The 20,993-nt window shown below is 32.5% G+C and overlaps 1 protein-coding gene across 2 annotated transcripts; it reads left to right on the top strand.

Annotated features, from left to right (window-relative positions):
• Positions 1-10,433: 10,433 nt before the first annotated feature.
• LOC149960374 (uncharacterized) lies at positions 10,434-12,054 on the top strand. 2 transcript variants are annotated; one of them, XR_016472254.1, is made up of 5 exons: positions 10,434-10,642; positions 10,711-10,772; positions 10,847-10,906; positions 10,990-11,070; positions 12,009-12,054. XR_016472254.1 is itself a non-coding variant. In XM_090154360.1 (4 exons), coding segments are annotated over exons 1-4 (303 nt in total). In that variant the 5' UTR covers positions 10,434-10,462; the 3' UTR covers positions 10,991-11,112. The 2 variants fall into 2 exon arrangements, 1 of the variants encoding a protein (XP_090010486.1); XM_090154360.1 differs by lacking the exon at positions 12,009-12,054 and having other exon boundaries at positions 10,990-11,112.
• Positions 12,055-20,993: the final 8,939 nt, after the last annotated feature.

The following is a 20,993-nucleotide window of genomic DNA, read 5'->3' as shown; positions in this document are numbered from 1 at the left end:
GGGTTGCCTTTAAACTTTAAATATAGCAAAATAAGTTAAAAATTAATTTCATATAGTAAATGAATAATAAATAAATTAATTATTACCAATATTTTAATTTGTATACATGGAATTATTTTTAATATATGGTTTATAAATGAGAAAGTTACTTGTTTCAATTCCCTTTAGGTGATTTTCAGAAATCAATTCGCGTATTACAGTTAGTTGAACTTCCTTGAAGGTTTTATTTTGTGGCTCAGCTAACGGAGGTGGAATTGTTGATTCATCTAAATTTCCCTTCGAAATTCCACTAAAAAACTTATCTCGTCCGAGATGATTAAGTTCAATTCGCCTTTCCTCTGATAATTCCTTATGGTTCTGTCTTAGATGTCTAGGCAGATCTCCGGAAGTAAGCTTTTGGCAAATTGGACATGCAATGTTCGCACGTCTTTTTATGGGCTTGTTTTCTACAAATTTACAAATATATTTAACTTTAAATAGTTTAAACAATAGGAGTTTATAAAGAAAAGGCTACGCTTGATGGATTGATCTAAGCTCATTCGTCCGATAGTACGAAGCATTTTAATAGATTTTTAAAAATCATCAATTTTGAAAAAAATTAAACCGAAGTCGAAAGGATATAATCTATGGAAATTAAAATTAAAATTTACGAGGAATCTATAGTTCTAGAAATTGGTTTTTTGAAATATGAAATACTTTTGAAAATTAACGTAGAACCCTTAAATTTAAGGTGCGTCCCTTAAAAATGATATTAATTTTAATAAAATCCTATTCAAATAATAAACTAATTTCTATTATTTAAATTATCGAAATTAACATGGGAAAATAATTATACAGGGTGTTACTTTCTATATGCATTCTATGGTTCCCTATGAGTAAAAAATGTCTCACAAACATGGGCCCTAAAGTGCTTCGTTTCAGAGATATGGGCTCCCAAAAAACCGGACACAGCCTTAAATCTGGCAAACAATATTCCTCTATGAACCAAATTGTTTTCATTAAATTACCAATTCTTTTTATGAGTGAGGCGAGAAACTTTAATAACAAGTGGCCAAAGTTCATTGATGTCCTTTTAGAAGTAAAATGAGTTTGAAGACAAAGCCATTTTAATTTTATTGACATGGTTCCAGATAAAATAAAAACATTTTGCCGTTACGAACGATTTTAATTATCGAAAATAGAGATACTAATGTCATAGGATTTCGAAAAGAATGCTTTAAAGTTTGTCTAATTCGTTATGTGGTTAATATGGCACGTCGAAGAACGCTAATTGGTGTAGAAGTTCAAAGATTCAATCGTTCGTCTATTTGGTAAGACTAGTTGAAAAATTATTTGTACATGCCAATCACCAAAAAAACAATGTTTAAACTTTGTGTCGATCTGACACCAGTCTTTTAGGAATCTACTGCCTGGATGATTCTTTGAGCTTCTAACCATTTTTATTGAGCCCGTCCGTGCTATAAGCGTTCTTAGACCAATATGCCATATGAGCTACAGAACGAATTAGACAATTTTGAAACCATTCCTTTAGAATGTTTATGACATTTGTATCTTTAAATTTTTGCACAATGGACCTCTGGTCGACGTGCGCGAACGGCCATGTCCTTAGCCCTTCACCCCCTTCGTTAATAATAATAATAATAATAATAATTTAATAATTAAAATCGTATCATTAAATTAAAATGGCTCTGTTTTAAAACTCATTTTACTTCTAAAAGGACATTAATGTACTTTTGCCACTTGTTATTGAATTTTTCCCCTCACGGTTAAAAAAACCATTGATAGTTTACTGAACACAATTTGGTTCAAGGAAGAATATAGTTAAACCGATTTAAGGCTGTGCCCGATTTTAGGATAGATTTTTGGGAGCCCATATCTGTGAAACGAAGCACTTTAGGACCCATGAATAATACACATTTTTTACTCATATAGACACATAGAATGTATATAAAAAGTTTCGGTACTCTTATCCGTAACACCCTGTATAAAGTGAAGCCTTAGAACGGATTCTAGATAGACGTTATTTAAAATATAAGACATGGAAAATAAATTTATAAATATAACGTACTTTTCATTTCCCTGATGTTTAGCTTAGATATTTAGATTTACCTTGATATTTTACAGGGAGCTCGGGAACCGGTAACAAGGTGTTAAAAAAGGTACGAATTACCCTGCAAAGGAGAGTTCAATTTTAAAATAAATAACTTTATCCCAGGAGCAAAAACCACACAATCTATTTGGCAACGAAGAGACTATGCGAATGATTAACAGGTCTTTACAGGGCAGATAATGCAGGCGGTAAGCATTTAAGTAAATTATCTGTTGTTTAAGCTAATATGTGTCGATTTTGCGAACCGAGCGGCGGATGTGCTGAAACCCGAAAAAGGTTTTATCTGATTGATGGCACCAAGTAAGTTATTTGAATGATAATTTTCACTTAAAGTTGATGCGCGTTCAATAAGCCAAAATTGGAAATTTTTAATAAAAACTAATTTGCAATTTGCATGAAAAGTACTTAGTTTTCTGGTGTTTCCTCTTCAAGATCCTCACAGCGGTGAGATAATATGTTTTCAGTGTGGAATATTAATTGCGTCTCGTATTTGTTAGGTTAGGTTAGGTTAGGGCTTATGAAATTTGCGAAAATCCTAGGTTACAGCAATACGACCATATAAGACCATATAAGACCATATAAGACCATATAAGACCATATAAGACCATATAGGTAAGGTTGGCTAGGGATAGTTTGGGTTAGGTTGGGTTAGTTTGGGTTAGAATAAGTTAGGCTATGGTGAAGTTATGGGAAGGTTCGATTGCGTTATCTTGGGTGAATTGTTTATTTTGACTTACCGCGCAAGTTTCAGTTGTATGTTCTGAAGAAAGTGTTACGAAACAAACTTTCCTTTCACTTTGATATTTCTAATAACATCAGCCGTAGAAAGTACTTTACTCTATCTTAGTTACGTGTGTATTGGTATTTTTCGTTATTTTAGTATATTGATTTTCTTAAAATATTTTAAACTACGTTTCGTTTCAACTCCAAATAAATTTTCTAAGTAAGCCAAAAAAATTACTTTTTACTTTAATCATTTTATAAATCTCTTAATTAAGTAAAATAAATATTATCCATCAATTATTTTTCAATTTAGGTTTAATTTTCTTAAGATAGTGCAACCTTAAGCTTTCTGTAGATTGATTTGCGAAAAAACCTTTTCTTTGGAGGGATGCTTGAATGTTAAACCACAAACGTGGTGATGTAACATTTGCTCCTTCAAAAGCACCGTAAATATTAAAAACTTCTTCTCTTAATATATCGTCCTCTTTTTTAGTATAATTGTGCCTTCGACTTCTGGCCTTAAAGCTGCAATAATATAACTTTTTAATTTTAAACATTTTAGACTATTTAAATTCAATCTTTAGACGACGTACTCTGATAATTTTTAAGAAGTCTTTGCGAAATCGGGAGACAACTCCTGGATCGACCCATCGAGTAAATGAAAATTAGGTTCTTGGGTATGTGTTTTAGGTTTGGAAGAGAGCTGGTTATTTAAATGTGGAGGAAGTTCGGGTTTCGATTTTTGCAAGGTTGCTGTTGGTGATTTTGGTCTGGTAAGAGATGTGTCTGAATCTAAGCACTCAAAAAAAGACCTTTGGCTTTTTAGATTCACGCGCCTTTTCTTCGGTGGATTATTGGTTAAGTTCATCTTTGAAATAAATAAAAGTAAAAACCGAATAAAAGATCTTATTTCGATCATCAGACGTACCATAAAAATATTGTTACTTAACATAAAGAATGGCTTAGTTAACCTTATTTAGTTCATAAGGGTAAATATAGATTTGGATGTGCCATAGTTTTTGAATTACAGTTATAAATATAAAGTGGCGTAACAAGGAAGGGAATTTTGGGGAGCAATTTAAGAAAGAAATTTACTGGCTATATACGATGCTGGACAAAAATTTCTTACTTCAACCTCCCATGTATATCTCCAAGTTTCACCCACTTTAAAAAATCTCAAAATTATCCTAATGTGCTGCTTACGTTTTATATTATATTTTTGCAGACAATTTTATTTTAGCGAGCAAGTAATTTTTATATTTTTTGTTATTTCACACAAACCTACGCTTGAGCCGAATGCGAAAAAAAATTCAATTTATTTATAGATTAAATATATTTATAAGCATAACACATCTCTACTTTTAGATAAAATTAAATATTGTTAATTACAGTAGAATGACTCGAGTAGTCAGAGTTAGTCTCAGGGTAGTTTTGTATTTGCGTAATCAGAGGACACTAAAATCACATTATTTAAGAAGCGTGTAAAATTTGTGAATTCAAAAAATTCACCAGCCTGGATAGCTCTAATGAAAATTGGTCAATTACGGTGTCGACAGTAGAATATGAATAAAATAATCACTTGACGTTTCGTTTTTAACATAAAGAGCTACTGTTTTCTCAAAAGAAAGTTAAAAATGTCTTACTTTTTCCCAACTTTAGTTTCCTTTTCTTCCCAAAAAAACGGGCGACGTTGCTGAACGGAGTTTGTAGCTAGTTGTAATTTCTACAACGCAAGCGAATTACTTTGTTTGACGTTTATTTAAAAGCAAAGTAAAGTCGGACGAAAGTAAAATATAGTTCACTTTAGTTATCTTTCAAAAATCAAATTTCCTAAAACGTGTTCTGAAATTCGCACGTTTTTAACTTAAACAGTACTTTTATACAGCGTGGGATCTAAGGCGAAAAAATGGGCAAGGTCACTGGTGAGATGTCCACTTTAGAAAATATCTTTTTTTTTCACCTTATTGGAGTGTGAGCAAAATTTACGCTTACCCCTTCTAGATTTTCAGCCGCGACTGATTAAAGAGTAGATCATTAAGAACCTTTATTTCGGTTACAGTGAAAGGGTGAATTGATTTATATTCACGGCGGGGTTTCTTGCGTTCTTCAGTATTAAAAAGTTCACTAATATCCGTTGCGTATATCTACGATAAGGGAATACGTTAAAGTAATTCAAAGCACAGTCAAATACCTCTTCGATGGTCCTAATACTTTGAAACGTCCGAAAAATCGATGACCAAATACTATGTTATTTTGTTATCTTTGTCAAAGGGGATCTCGTGTACGAATACAAAAATATTATTGGCCGAAGCAGGGGACGTCACCTGTAATTTTGGAGAAGGCTGCATTTTCCGAAACAGTGACGTCATACACTACGGTAGAAGGCTTAATAAAAGAACTAGAATAGGACTACGCGTAAGCCAAAAACCCTTTTCGAGGCAACCTTTTCTAGCCTAAATTTTACCAACTTTGATATTTGTCTAGTTCTGGAATACGAAGGATCATAAATTTTGGACAATATTGGTCGCTTTCATTTTCATATCTAATCGAACACGTAAAGAAAACTTGAAAGATTTTATATTGGTTTCTTTCTTTTTTAATACCAATAAACATACACAAGCGACTGAAACAATCCTCTCTTCTTTCTACAGCTACTAGAATCAGAAATAAAGTAAAGTGAAAATATAGTTTGTTTTACTTTGGTTTCTTTCCTTTTTTATTAACAATAAAACATACAGGAGTGACCTCAACTTACGCGGTGCCAAATTTCCTTTCTATATCTACTCGAAATAAAGTAAAATAAATAAGTTGCTTTCTATTTGGTTTCTTTATTTTTCAATTTAAATTTTGGCATACGTAAGGGAAACCAAATTCAGTCTTTTCCCACCTCTCTCTATGTTCTTTTTTGAAATCGGAAAGAAAATACTATGAAAGTCGCTTCCTTTTGGTCTTATTTCATTTTAATAACTACAGGTAAGATCATTATCAATTACGTCTTAGTTTTGGAATACACCAGTCGCACTCCTCCTAAAGACTGTTGTTTAACGGGTCACTTTCAAAATTTTGCATAATTCTACCTACTCGCAATCAGAAAGAAAAGTAAATTGATAGTTATTTTCCTTTTGGTTCCTTTCCTCTTCAATTTTACTTAAAAACATAAGCAAGGGAAAGAAATGTAAGTCAATCCCCTCTTATCTTCTATCTTTAATACAATGTAGTCACTTTAACACGATCTCATTTAAAAGCAATACACTGACCAGATTTTTTTTCAACCACACACTTTGGCTTTTGAAGGTCCAGCTGTATAACATTTATATTATTTATTCTACTTAATATTAGCGCCCAGAATTAGTCTTCTCGTTATTTTTATAAAAGTTGCTCAAAAATCATTTTAACCATTTAAAACTTTATTGCGTCATTGAATTAACGTTACGTTACAAAAGTTTATACTTAGGCCGTTTTTAAAACAAAACAAATGTTTTTTGTTCGTTTAATCTTAGGTAGATGATTTTAAAGAGATGAATGATCCATCGTCGATCGATGGCCGGCTATTACCTCGAGTGGTGCTAGGAGTGGAACTTGGATGTTTAGGCATAGCCGAAGATAGAACATTTATTACGGACGCTGAAAACTTTAAAACCGAAATTAAATTAGACGGTTTTTACTTGCTGTCCAATTTTACTATTCCCACTCCGAGTTAAAAAAGAAAGAGCTTCTAGGGCGGTTAAAGGCTCTAGAGTGTTATCTGATCATGAATACGTTTTCACAATAAGACTTTTTGAAATATGCGACAACGTTCTTAGTCTAGTATTTTACACTCCCGAGAATTTCCTTGATTACAAGTTATTGCTCGAAATTGTGAACTCCTCGTTAGAAAATGCATTAAACACTTCAAAGGAGAGTGAAACGTTTCAGCAATTTCGGCAGCTAGTGGAAAATTTTACGAATTCAACTACTAAAACAACACTTAAAGTCTATCTACAAGATTTTCAAGCTATAGGCGAACAATTCAGTGTCGGGCTTCGGAATTCGATCGCGCAAAATTCTCTGAATTTTAATTTTATTTTCCAATCAGTATCAGCGGGACAAAGCTGTCATATCGACTATTTTACGAATCGGAAATGGGATATTAACCCTGAATTTGTAGTAGAAGTGCTTTAACACATCTCTTTCGACAGTAAAAAAACGAAAAATATCTTCTATGGTCGAGAGACGCTATTACTAAGATATTGGGCAAGCCATCACACGAGTACTACCCCAACATGATTTATACATATGGAAATTATTATTTTAACAGGAGGCGGGAATTAAACCGGGAGAGATTCGCAATTACCGAGACTAAGTTTTATTCGAGTTCGCACAAGCATTGCCACAGTAATCCAAAACCTCCATTTAAAGAACCGTGTGCATCAAAACTTTTCCTAAGAGCCGCCTCAGTCTCGTTGCGGAAATTTACCCAAATTGAAAACCGAGAGATAAAAAAACAATGCGTCTTGGTTCGAAAAGAATTAGATTTTCTCGAGAAGACAGCTTTTGATTTTTTGGAATTAAAAACCAGCACCGCGAGACTCGAACTAGTATGTTCTTGTAACGTTTTTGTGAAATTGGAAGAAGCGGTTTTGCACTGTAAAACTCAGGTCATTAATTTTAATTTGATTTCGTGCGATACCCTAAAAGAAATACACCCAGAAACGTTAAAATGGCGTTGTGAGTCAATATTTTTACCATATTCAGCTTTAGTTAAACATCACCTCGAAAGATTAGATCAGTTGCTTCTGAATTAAAATCTAGATTTTCTCGAAATAACAGCTCAAGACTTAATAAGCTGCGAAGCCGGTGAAGCCGCTATATCGTTCATACTCTACATTATAAGCGTAAAAACTAAATATAGTGAGGGTGTGGGTCACAATTACGATTTATGCATGGAAATTGGACTCATTCAGAATCGATTCGTTGAAAGAAGAGGAAATAATTTTCCTGTAATCGGCGATGGCGCGTTAGTGGTAACGGATAACGGGAAGCTTTTTTATTATCCTCAATTTAACTACCTCTTCCACTTGAATAATAAAGGAATTAATGTTGGTTTCTTATTTAATGATATCTTCGTAATAGTTACGAACCTTCATATCCACCGGTGCCGTATAACTTTGTGCGAAATTATTATCGAACTAATTTGCAAATGCATTAAGTTTTCTTACAATCGAATTTCGGAAGATCACATCACGTTAAAAAGTACTCACTTCCTCAGAAAGTTTTTTACAAATACTTTTCTGGTACCGTCGGATATATTTAGTGTTTTGTTTTTCAATATGGATAAGTTTTATTTCAACGGGGTAAAAGGCCTAGTTTTTTTCCGTAAATTAATCAAGCAACACATAAATGAAAAACAATTGGAATTATTGGTCATTACGTTTGCTGAAACACTGCAAGCGCGTTTAAACGAACAAAATACAATGTTTTTATTTCCAATAGCAACAAAAGATTGTCTCTGGGTCGTAACTGAAAATTTTCATCAGCCTTCTCCGTAATATTGCTAATGAACAGGTTTTCAAATATTCATAATAAATCTTTTTCGTTAAAAATTTGCGTTGTTTGAATTAAACAATTAATTCCTACAAAATAAATCATATTTAACTATTTATCTAATAAATCTAGTAGCCCCTCGTAGAAAAGTTATTTAATTGAAATACAATCTGTTAATGCGGGAGTAAGCGGCGAAAGTTTCAAATTAATGAAAGGAAAATGAATTAATTAAATAAATATATAATTTCCTCTGTACATAACACTCGCTCAGCGTAAAATTTACGTTTTATCTCTATATATATTTTACAAAAAATCCTACTCGTTATAAACTTGTACTTTGCTTAAGCAATGTGGGAAGAAATATTTTACGAAGATCTGTATTTTGATGTATTTCAGCATTTTATATAAATAGATGAAGATAGTAACTCTTCGATTATCAGTAAAAAATTACTTTAGTGAAAGATATTTCATGGATATATAACTTTTGCTTATCTATTTCTGTAATATATTCTTTTTATAAGTTCTATTTTTCAATAAAACTTACAAATATGTTTTGGGCTTTTTCTTGTACCAGGTTCTTAAAAAGAAACATACGCTAACCCAATTACAGTATTTACTTAATCTTTGGGTCGTTAGCGTCTTAAGCTCGATCGGTCGTTCTCCTAAAGAAATACAGTGCAATGAAGGTCACTTTCGTTTCGGTTTCTTAAGCCTTTCTATTTATCTTTAAATAAACGAAAGTGAAGACAATTTACACTTTTTCCACACAATTTAATTACTTATTTATTCATTCACACAATAGTGGAAAAGGCTTAAAACAAAAAGAATGAAAGTTAAGTAAAAGTAACTTCCCTTTTTGTTTGTTTTCCTTTCATATTTACTTTAACCACAAGCAAGGGAAAGAAAAGTTCGACAATACCCACTTTACTTTCAATTCTTACTCAAAATATGAAAACTTTGGCGGGTCGAAAACACGCTTAAAATCATTTATTCGTTAGGCGCTGGCAGGTGAAGTTCGATTTTTTTCTTCCAAAAACGGTGTATGATAAAAATAACGTGTACCATACTTTATTTTCACTTTCGTTCTTGCTAAATTTTCTTAAAAGTGTTTATCAAAGCCCAAAAGCATTAAGAAGTAAGTAGATTATTTATAACTCTAGATTTTTCTTTAAGATAGATTGCTTTCGTTAGAATTTGTTGTCTATTTTTGGACCACATGTAGGCAGTTCATAGAAATAAGCAGTTGCTCGTGCATGTTAAGTTTACATTTATTGTTCCCATAAACAGTTCATTCAAATAAAAGTATCGCTTAACGTTATTTCTTTTCACTTTTGTTCAAACACTACATATTTCTACCAGGTATTCAAAAAAATTGTGGTACGTTTAAAACTCAATTATAAAGGTGTTCGCTTATTTCATATCGTATTTGTTATGCTGAATTTTTGCAGGGAATTTTAAATCACAAAGTTAACGGGTAACCTACATTGTTCTAACTTTTTCTTTTGTAACTTTCAAATTTATTTTTCTTAAATGATAAAAGGTTAATGCGAGTTAGTTATTTCCCATTTATTTTAATAGTTTTTTACAGGTTATTCTATTTGTCTTTTTTTATTCCGTTTGACTAAAGGGCGTATCACTCATTGCATGTTTAAATAGTTGAAATGAGTAACGAAAGCTGCGCAAATATTTTTGTGTTACCCAACAAATTGAAAAGTAAAATTCTCAACACTTCTATCGATGATACAATCCGCAAATATTTACCGATGAGCTCTCCTAACATACAAGATAACTCAGAAACAAATTCAAAAGAAAGTATCAAAGAAAATGATTCTGTACTGGCGCCAGCAGACGTGAGTCGAAAGGCCGTAGAGACAGAGGCTAAAAACGTTCAAATAGTTGGAAAAGTCCGATCAGAGCCCCTGAAGTAAATTAAAATTATTACCACTTTAAAATTAAATAAAATTAATAAATTAATAAATTACTTTACAAAAATATACCACTCCGAATCATACGTCCTCTTTATTAATATTTTAGTTTTTTATTTATTTGTTGAAAAGATGTTCAGTTTCTCGCAAAAGACAAAAGTATACCCCCAGTGACGACAAGATGATAAGCGAAACAGTTTTGAGAATACATAAATCTCTAGACGGTCCAGGTATTTCTAGTGATGCTTTGTGGAACGTTGTACATCAGCACCTTCTGAGCAATGGTCATTTTCAAAACCGAAGTACCGTTAGTTTAAAAACCCGATTTTTGGAATATATTTATCCTATTAAAAAAAAGATGGTAATTAAAATCTTAAAACCTTTTTATACTCTTATAAGAAACTAATTCCTAGTTTTTTTATAACGTAGTGTGTATCGTCATCAAAAAAGGGTTTTTCCCCCAAACACACAAAGTCATTGAAGGAAAAAAAGTAATATTGTTAATTTTATAGTTAAACCGACGGATAAACATTTTTTAATAAACTAAATTTCGTTATTGTATTAGAGCAATAGTGCGTCGGAGTCTGAAGATTCTTATAATCAGAATAAGGAAGATCGAAATCTGGTTAAATGAGATAATTATTATAGCTTAGATGAGCATATGGTTTGGCAATACCTTAATTTAACTTATATCATTTTTCTAAATAGATAGTAAAGGAATCGAATTGTAAAAAGATTTCTGAACTGCCGATATTTTCAAATGTTGCCAAAACGGAAGACTTCCAGACGGTAACTGCCAATTTTTTTTAATTTGCATGTCTATCTTTTAGAATATCTAAACATAAATCTAGCTACGTATTCAAAACCAAACATTCAAACTGTTTAATTGATTCATTTTTAATTAATTTATTCGTCGTCCAATGTAAAATTGGGCACTTAGATTAATTTACCTTCGTCCTCGTTAATACCAACGGAATTAAACAAGCAGAAGAAAACTATTCAAAATAAATTTTGGCTTAGCTTAAATGAACCTAAGAGAGAACTCCATAAAATTGAAAACAAATCAAACATTTTCAATGCGGATGAAACGATGTCGAAAGAAAATAAAATTTGTGATGCATATGTTAAAGAAGAGGAAAATGAAAATATTCACGGCAACAGCAATGCTTATCTGCCAAAAGATTTAAAGACAAATGAATCCGTTCATGGAGCGATCTCGTCGAAGGCAAGCGCCGATTTCTATTTTGAAAATTCCACGGAGTTGGAATTTTCAAAAAAAGTGATTCACTTTGAAAAATCGAGTAAAATTGAAAAAATGGACGAGGCATGTTTCATTTCAGAAACCCATTCCACAATAGAATTTAAAAAATAATTTCCTCTTTTAGTTAAACGAATACGCCCAAATTAAATTTCAAGTGCAAAAAGTGAATCTGCTGAATTCATTAGAGATCTAGTTTTTAGGTATTTTTATTTTTATGTTGATATTAGTTATTTAAATTTTTAAACTATTTTTTATCTACCGACCTAGATCGATTGAAATATATTTTATTTCCGCTAAATTACTTTTATCCGAACCAGTCGAAAACATGCAAATTTTCAACAAAATTCTTTTCCTACTACGTTTAAGGCAATGTCATAATCGGACACTTGTCGAGATCTACAATTTGACTATTAAGTATGTTTGTGTGTTTTTATTTAAGTTTTTTTACTAACGCTTTCATTTTTAGATTTCTAGAATTCGCTTCCATACAAATTTTACAAGAACATAACTCGTAAACCAAAAATTAAAGAAAACAAGAATTTAATAATTTTTGAATAGATTCTGTACTTTTTCTTTAAATCAAAATAAATATAAAAACGCTTATTTCTCTACTATTTCTTTTCTTTTAACCTGTTAAAAATTAATTTTGCACGAAAATTATTGCCCCCTTTTCATTGTAAATATTTGCAATAATACCATTATCTTAATATAAAATACTATTAATACATACCTGTCAGTGAAATCCGTCTTCGTCTGAAAAACCTAATACCTAGAAAAGAAAAATAATTTGAGTGTAAATTAATTTTAATCCAAATTAAAAATTTACCACAGTCGACTAGTCAGTCTGTCTGTCTATTAAGTGCCAATTTATCTCAACCTTTAAATTCTTTAAAATATTATATACATACCTGTCCAGATCTGCCGGCAGTTGATACCTGAAAAAACAACCCATACCTAGAAAATAAAAATAATTTGATCGTTACTTGTAACATAGTAATTATAGATAGGAATGACAAGTGTGACCTCGACAAAGCATTGAAATAATCTTCACGTCTCAAAGCTACGCGCTAGGCTCATTTACTTCCGGTAGCATTCCGGCGTTCTATGGTCTGATCGAGGCAAGCAAATAATTTCAGTTTCTACACTCATTGGCAGATTTTAATTCTTATTACTTAATCAATGTGTTGGAGATAGACCTTTGGGTCATGTCAATCTTATCATTTAACGTTGTTATAGTTTTTAGTGCACATTGGTTATGTATATATAGTTAAAGTTTTAAGTAAATAAATCAGTTCCCTCCTCGAAGCTTTCATTCTCGAGTCCTTTTGTTTTATCTCCACCAACGAATCAGGATTTGACGGGACGTTGGTGAGAGTATTTACATTAATTTTATAAGAAATTTATTATTATAAGTAATGATTTTTGCGAAATTTTGAATGTATTGTAGAAATCTATACAGAAAACACATTTATCAAATCTGAAAGCTTAGGCCTTAGCGTGTGACTAAAATATATTTACCTTTTATAGTCTATACAGGGTGTTACGGGTGAGAATACTGAAACTTTCTATATGCATTGTATGGGTCTCTTAGTAAAAAATGTCAAATAAACATGGGTCCTTAAGTGCTTCGTTTCAGAGATATGGGCTCCCAAATTACTTACCCCAAAATACGGAACACAACCTTCAATCTGGCAAACAATATTCTTCCTTGAACCAAATTGTTTTAATTAAACTATCAATTGTTTTTTATCCGTAAGGGGAGAAACTTAAATAAGCAGTGGCAAAAGTTCTTTAATGTCCTTTATGAAGTACAATGTGTTTGAATACAAGCCATTTAAATTTATTGAAACGATTTTAATTATTAAATTTAAAGATAAAAAGGTCATAAAAATTCCAAAGGAATGGTTTTAAAATTGTCTAATTCGTTCTGTAGCTAATATGGCTCAAAGATTCAAACAGATTCCTAAAAGACTGGTGTCAGATCGAGTGGCGTTTGAGTCGGCAGAGAAATAAGTCCCGATTAAGCTGATATTTAACCATACTAAATACTCTCGGACGCATTTATGCTTAACGGACACTCATCCTCGGGAGGCCCTAAACGGGTTAGAGTGTGCAATAACTGGTGGCTTTACCGGGGAGTCGGGGTCCGGCTCTTGAAACCCATAAGGCGGTGGCGCACTGGGAGATGTTAGCTCTGATCAAATGGTGCTATCTTTACCTCCGACTTCGGTCAGGTTTGGGCTGGATACTGCACTTCGGTTCAGGCTAACGGAGAGGGTCCAGGCAAACTGGCTGCCTCGGCGGATCGGGTAGCCTGCTGTGGGGCGGCGAGCCTCCATATGCGGGCACGGCGGTCCTGTTTCCCGGCCTTTTGGAGCCCACCGGGATCTCCGGTGCCAGCTGTGCCGGGTTACTTGGGCTGCTGTGTGCTCGTCGTTCCCCTTTAGGAGCTCTTTCCAAAGGGTTTGGCTCCTTACCTTCATAGGTAGGGTGTCGGCTGGAGTTGCTATAGCATCCATTCTAAATCCCACTGCTGTGTGCGAAGTGGGGATTGGTCCACCCATTGCTGCACCTTCTCCTGGGTTGAGTGGCTTGCGTCAAAGGTGAGACCATCAGTAGCAGGGTTCTGCTACCCATGCTGGATTTGTCACCTGTACGGGCTAGGGGGACGCTGGCGTAGGGCACTATGATGATAGGCCTCCGGTGGTATGGTCTCTGTTACTAGGTACACCGGGCTATAAATTCTGACACACTCATCCTCGGGATGTTAAAAAAACCAGACGGAAGTCTTAGTACTTCTTCTCGGGACGTACTTTGGCTCTGATAAAATCAGACATTTGCTCGTCTTTTACACTCCGAGTTACGTCAATATCTCTATCTCCATCCGGTTTTCGGGACATCATAAGGACAAATGTAATAAACTGGCGTACTGTCCATAAAACGCCAGAGGGGTTATGTCGAGATTGCTGGGGCACTGACAAACGCCAATTTTACGAGGATAGTCAGCCTTGTTGAAGCTTGTACGTGTTGTAGGTGGTATGAAGTAATTGGTGTTAATATAGAATAAACTTAAAACCTAAATGTGTAAATAATCGTTTATTTGTTTAGATTAATGATAACGCCAGCTAAATCGTATTCGAAAGTGATACGCGAAGACCAGTTACAAATAATGATTATGTCTTTTAATTAATTGTAAAACATCACAATACCTGCTCAAAATGTCCACATTGGGCTGCTATACAAAAAAATGATAACGCCGTACAAATGATCGACTAATCTTTTCGAAGATTTTAGGCTTGTTTCGAAAAGTGTCACATCCATGAATAATACGTTGACGAAGGCCATTAATGTCTCACAATTCGAAACACGCCAGGAGGGTTGAAAAATGTTTGTCAATCATTTATACGAAGTTATCGTACGTGCATTGGAGATCAAGATGGACATTTCGAGCATTTGTTGTAAATGATTTGAACAGTTGTAAATAAATTTGGGAAATTATGAATACAATTGTCAATTTAGTACAATGCGTTTGTTGTTTGTATCTTGGTATCTCTCACATTGAGGGTACAGCAGAACGTCTACCTTAAATGAAGGACAGTCACAATCTGGCGATTCATACTTCCGGACGATATCTTAACGATTATTTTATATTCGACAATCGTTTTTATCACTTAAGCGCTCAAAAACAACCGATCATTTTATGAAAACAATTGTTATCAAGGAAGAATGAAAATTTTACAGTTGCGTGGATTGCGATGTTTTAAGGGAGATTTTGAGAGCTTGTATCTTTTAAATGGGACACTTTAGGAACATAGTTTACTAGACCTTTCTACTCGTAGAGACCCATAAAATGCATTATAAAAGTTTCGGTACAATTAACCGTAACACCCTGTATACAATTAATTTGTTCCAATCATCGAGAATTTATTTATCGTTGATTGAAACAAATTAAATGAATAATATTAATCAATAATAGGCTTTAAAAATGAAATATTTGGACTTAAGATTTTTTTAACCGAGCTATACCTATGCGACGTTGTAGCAGACAAGAGAATAAATATCCGTGTTACATCACAAACTGTAACAGGAAAAGAGTTGGCGTAATCTACTTGCAGTTGAAAATGCGACCGACTTTCCGTTCCTGTTTATAATTTCTGTGCTTGTGATCAAAATTCCATATAACCACAGTAGACTTTTACTGGTTAGTCTTTCAGTCCATTAAGTCCACGTCTGGGTGAACCTTGAAATAATATAAAAATTACTTAAAAATCACCATTACCTGAAAATAAAATAAAAACTTTACATACCTGTCTGTCAGTTCCATTCTCGTCTTGAATGCCGGCAGTTGAAACCTGAAAAAACCTATAAGTAGAAAATAAAAATTAATATCAATGTTACCTATCATCAAAATTTCCATATTTCAGCGTACCTTTCTACCTCAAACCTGAAAGAAAATCACGAAAATAAAAAATTATTATAACATCCCTCCGTCATGCGAACCTTCGTCTATGCCAGCATCGAGTACCTAAAATTAAGATTAAAAATCTAATAAAATTAATGAATCTCATTATTGGTCAGGGAGTACTAGAAATTAGATCAATTGAAAAAAAACGAACCTTTCTTGGTAAAAAAATAATTTTGTTTTATAAAATATTTAACTTAACAGTTTTAAAAGAAATATTTGTAAATTTATAAAGATTATAATTAAAATGTTAACAATTACTCTGGGATTTTAAAATGTTAACACTTTGTTGTAGCAGACGAAATATCCGTTTTACGTCACAAACTGCAACCGAAAAAGAGTAGGCCTAATCTACTTGAAGTCGGAAATGCGACCGACGTTCCTGTTTATCGTTTCTATGCTTGTGATCAAAATTTTATGTTACAACAGTAGACTTTTTACTGGTCAGTCTTTCCGTTAATTCAGTCCACGTTTATGTGAAACTTGGAATTATATAAAAAATTACCTAAAAATCAACATAACCTGAAAATAATATAATAACTATACAAACCTGTATGCCAGTTCCATTCTCGTCTTGCATGGCAGTTGAAACCTGAAAAAAAACATACCTAGAGAATAAAAATTAATATCAATGTTACCTATAATCAAAATTTCCTTATTCCAGCGTACCTTTAGTCCACGTCAACCTCAAACCTGAAAGAAAGCCACGTTAATAAAAAAATATTATAATTACGCTGAAAACAACCCCCCTCATGCGAACCTTCGTCTATGCCAGCATCGAGTACCTAAAATTAAGATTAAAAATCTAATAAAATTAATGACTCATTGTTGTTCAGGGAGTACTAGAAATTAGTTTGATTAAAAAACAGACCTTTTTGGTAAAACATTTATTTTGTTTTATAAAATGTTTAACTTAACATTTTTAAAAAAATATTTGTAAATTTATAAACATTAAAATTAAAATATTAAACATTACACTTGAATTTTTAAAATGGTAGCACTTAACATTTTAAAAATATTTATATTGTTTAAAAACGTGTTGCACTTTTTAAAATTTTCATTTTAGGCACAGCAACATTTACGAGTTTGTCATCGAAAATCTGCGAATCCTGTATTACTTGCCCTAGCAACCCTGTTCCGTCTATTTCCTCGAATGTTTGACCTTAAAAATTTAAATACAGTGTAACTAAATTACGATGAAAATAAACTAATACTATTTACAATTTCCGACTATTGCTTCGTGATTTAAACCTTCCAAGGGTTCGTTTAAGTTTGATACTCCAGATTCAATTGGTATTGATTGCCCTATTACAGAAATACAACAATGTAGTTTTATTAAAGTAGATACAAATTACAATACTTACCTTTATTGATTTCTTGCTGTTTGACAACTTCGGAATCCGTTTCTCCCGAAGCTTCGATTTCCATATCTGGTGATCCAGGTATTATAACAGTTGATTGTCCTTTTAAAGAAATGTGATAACACAGCGTTTGTAAAGTAGAAAATAATTACAATATTTACCATGGTTTATTTTCTGTTGTTTGCCAACTTTGTTATAGTTTTCTAACGAAGATTCGCTGATGGAGTTCTCCCTATCTGGTGATTCGCTTGACATTGCTTTTAAGTGTCCTTTAAAAGAAATTTGATTATCTAACTTTATTAAATTAGAAAAATTTACAATTATTAATTCTGTAAATTTCGTTTTATTTGTCAGTGGTGGTGCAGTTTCCAAAATCGATATATCATTTCGTAAATAACTCTTTTAAAATCATAAAATAACTATTTAAACTTGTAGTTTTATCTTTATATATTACAAGACGATAAAGAAAAACAAGCAAAATAATAAGGGGGATGGAACTCGGCTTTATTGGAAAATACGCCGGGCAAACGACTAAAGAATAAGGAACCAAAAGAAATTAGTCTCTAACTTACGCTGTCGCAAATGCTCCATTTGTATAACGGTTTCCTCGTAATTTGCGCATTGAAAATTTTTGCGCCAAAATTCCAATTGCGGGACAACATTTATAAGCGACTCGGCATTCCTGTTGAAATCTCCGTTAATAACATGCCTAAGTCGTTCCGCCACATTCGAGTTTTGTTGCTTTCTAGCCATTTTTTGATTATTTTACTTATTTCCTCATTTAGCGAGCGAAGTTTATTTTGTGTGCTTTTTACTTCTTCTTCCATGCCCTGAAGCTGAGCAGTTAAAGACTAATAAAAATTAATTATTAAATAATTATGTAAATATATAAAAATTTATTAAAACCACCTGTTTTATCTCCAATAATTTAAAAAGTTGTGCTTTGTCGTCATGAAAAACATCCGAACCCTCCTCGTCGGACATTATTTCCGTCGGCACGGCTTCATGCTCGGCAAATCCTTATAAAGTTATTAATTGATTATATATTATTTAAAATATTTATTAGTATCACTTACCTGGTAATGCAAACCGTGGTTCTAAGTGATCTTGGTCTCCTCCAAAGGGATAATACTTAACTAATTCGTGTCCGACACATATCGGTTTCTTCCAAATTTCTTTGCGGTTCGACAGGATCTTGAAAACGTTCGTTGCCTCGGGTGGTAAATTAGCATCGATTACCGTTCTTACGAATCTTCCTTCTGTGATATTAAAATAAATTGATAAAATTGTAATATAGTTTGCAAGTTTTCAGACCACTGGTCAAAGAGGTTTATTTTCAAGTCTCTTCGGTTTCCCCTTCCCATAAAAACTTGTAGATGTTAAAGGTAATAGTAAGTGTGACAATAATGACCACGCAAGAGCTATGCTTATGGTGCACATAATACGAAAAGTTTTATTAGAATATATAATTACCCATCAATTTCACTATTAAACCAATCACGTATTGACGGAAAAACGAAATTGGACGGTCTGCGACATTTTCAATTGAGAAATACTTCATGAATTTTTCGGAGAAATTTCTTACGTGGACGTAATTGGGAGAACTGCAATCATAAATATTAAACATAATTAAGAATTTAAAAAAATGTATAATAAATTATAAAAAAATTAAAAATATTCTTACTCTTCGTTACATTCCTTAAATCTGATGTCTTCGATCTTCTTGATGATTGAATACCACGTGTAATTTTTAACAGAAGACTTCTTCCCCAATGAAGGTTTTATTTGAATTTCTTCTAAAAATAGCTTAGAAATGTGTTCGACGGGCCAATTTCTTAAACAGACTTCCACGCACTGTACTAATCTCTCAATTTTTATTTTTTTGCTGTGCGGCGCTGATGTTTCTTTATCGTAAGCTGTTTCAATTTTTTTCCAGCCATTCCATCGTAAGGAACTGCGATTCTTTAAAATCTACGAAATAATAGTTTCCAAATTAACAGTAATAATATATAATAAATTATCTTAATAAGTAAACCATACTTACCAATCTTCTGCCGTTTCGGCGACTTACTTAGATCCATCTTTAAATACAAATCAACAAAAAATTACATTTAAATAATATAAAACAATGTTTAACAAAATAGGTAAATAAATTTTTCAATAATTTAATATTGTCAAAGAAACTGTTGCTAATTTTTTTTCGAGTATGCGTTTATTTATATTATAGAAAGAGCTATTTTCGTCACAAAAGAAAGTTAAAAATTACTTACTTTTAAGCAACTTTAGGTTTCTTTTTTGGCAAAAAATGGAAGACGTTGCTCAACTGAGTTTGCAGATTGTTGTATTTTCTAAAATGAAACCGAATAACTATGTAATTTTTTAAAAAGAAAATTAAACGCTAACGAAAGTCAATTTTTGTTCTCTTTCGTTCGCTTAACTCGAATGTAGGAAATTGTTTTCTTTAAATATCTTTTAACCTAGGTAAGAAATATCTCAGAACCCACCCTAAAAGAAGAATATGTGCGCTCTCTTAACTTTATCAGTACTAATAAACTAACATAAGCACATTCTGTTCCGTAATTTATAGATGAGCTATTGTTATCTCTAAAGATAATAAACTTACTTTCTCCTTACTTTAGTTTCCTTTTCGGCCTAAAACTTTAGACGTTCCTTGACAGAGTTTGCAACTAGTTGTGATTTCCAAAGCGAAAGTGAATTCTAAGATAATGTAATTTTTTAAAGTTAAAAAAACTAGGACGAAAGTAAGTTTTGTTAACTTTCGTTCTCTTTTAACCTAGGAAAGAAAAGTAAACTCGAACGAAAGTAAGTTTCTGTTCAATTTCGTTCTCTTTTAACCTAGGAAAGAAAAGTAAACTTGAACGAAAGTAAGTTTTTGTTCACTTTCGTTCTCTTTTAACTTAGGAAAGAAGATATCCCAAAACACGAACTAAAAGAAAAATATGCTATTAACTTGAACTAACATAAGATTGCGGAGAACCAAAACAATATTAAAAGTTAATTTATTTTTATAGTATACAGGGTCTTTTTTTTTGCTCGGAAAAGTGTTTTTTTTCAAAAACTATTTATAGTACCGATTTCAAATTTGGAAGGTCAATTCTCTATACCGGGGGACATCAGTTTGAGAAATTTGAGCGTTTTCGGTAATGTTTTTCACCAATTTTGAAAAATTATTTTTCGACCACTAGGTGCGAGATAAAAAATTTCTATTATAAAGTTGTAGGCCGTCATCGAAAACCCTTAAAAATTGTTCACTCGACGAAAAACAATTTATTTATCAGTGAAAATTCGAGCTTGAAAAATTTACAAGTAGGTGAAGCCAAATAACGATTGTTTGAAACGATAATTGAAACCGAATTACCTAATCCAGTTGAAACTTTGGTTAAAAAAACGACCGGATTTAAAAAACACGAGGCTATAGGTCAATCCTAAACATGCATTGGTTATTTAAAGGAAAACTTTGGGAGATTATTATCAGTGTTTGATAATATTTCGAACAATGCCTCGTTATTCAGTAGCTGAGCGTACCGAGATAGTTGCCATTTACTATGGAGAAGCAGCGCAAAACCTTAGAAGAGTGACTGAAATCTTCGCAGAAAGACATCCAAAT

The sequence above is a fragment of the Leiobunum rupestre genome, chromosome 1 (assembly GCF_980474605.1).
Source record: "Leiobunum rupestre chromosome 1, qqLeiRupe1.1.hap1, whole genome shotgun sequence".
In the NCBI taxonomy this organism is placed as follows: domain Eukaryota; kingdom Metazoa; phylum Arthropoda; class Arachnida; order Opiliones; family Sclerosomatidae; genus Leiobunum; species Leiobunum rupestre.
Note: the sequence above shows the minus strand (reverse complement) of the source record. Positions and strands in the feature narration are given on the sequence as shown.

Coding starts and splice junctions, on each gene's coding strand:
- LOC149960374 (XM_090154360.1), top strand. CDS start 10,463: ATGATAAGCGAAACAGTTTTGAGAATACATAAATCTCTAGACGGTCCA. Junction 10,643..10,710: donor ATCCTATTAAAAAAAAGATG/GTAATTAAAATC, acceptor TTTATAACGTAG/TGTGTATCGTCATCAAAAAA. Junction 10,773..10,846: donor AAGTCATTGAAGGAAAAAAA/GTAATATTGTTA, acceptor TTATTGTATTAG/AGCAATAGTGCGTCGGAGTC.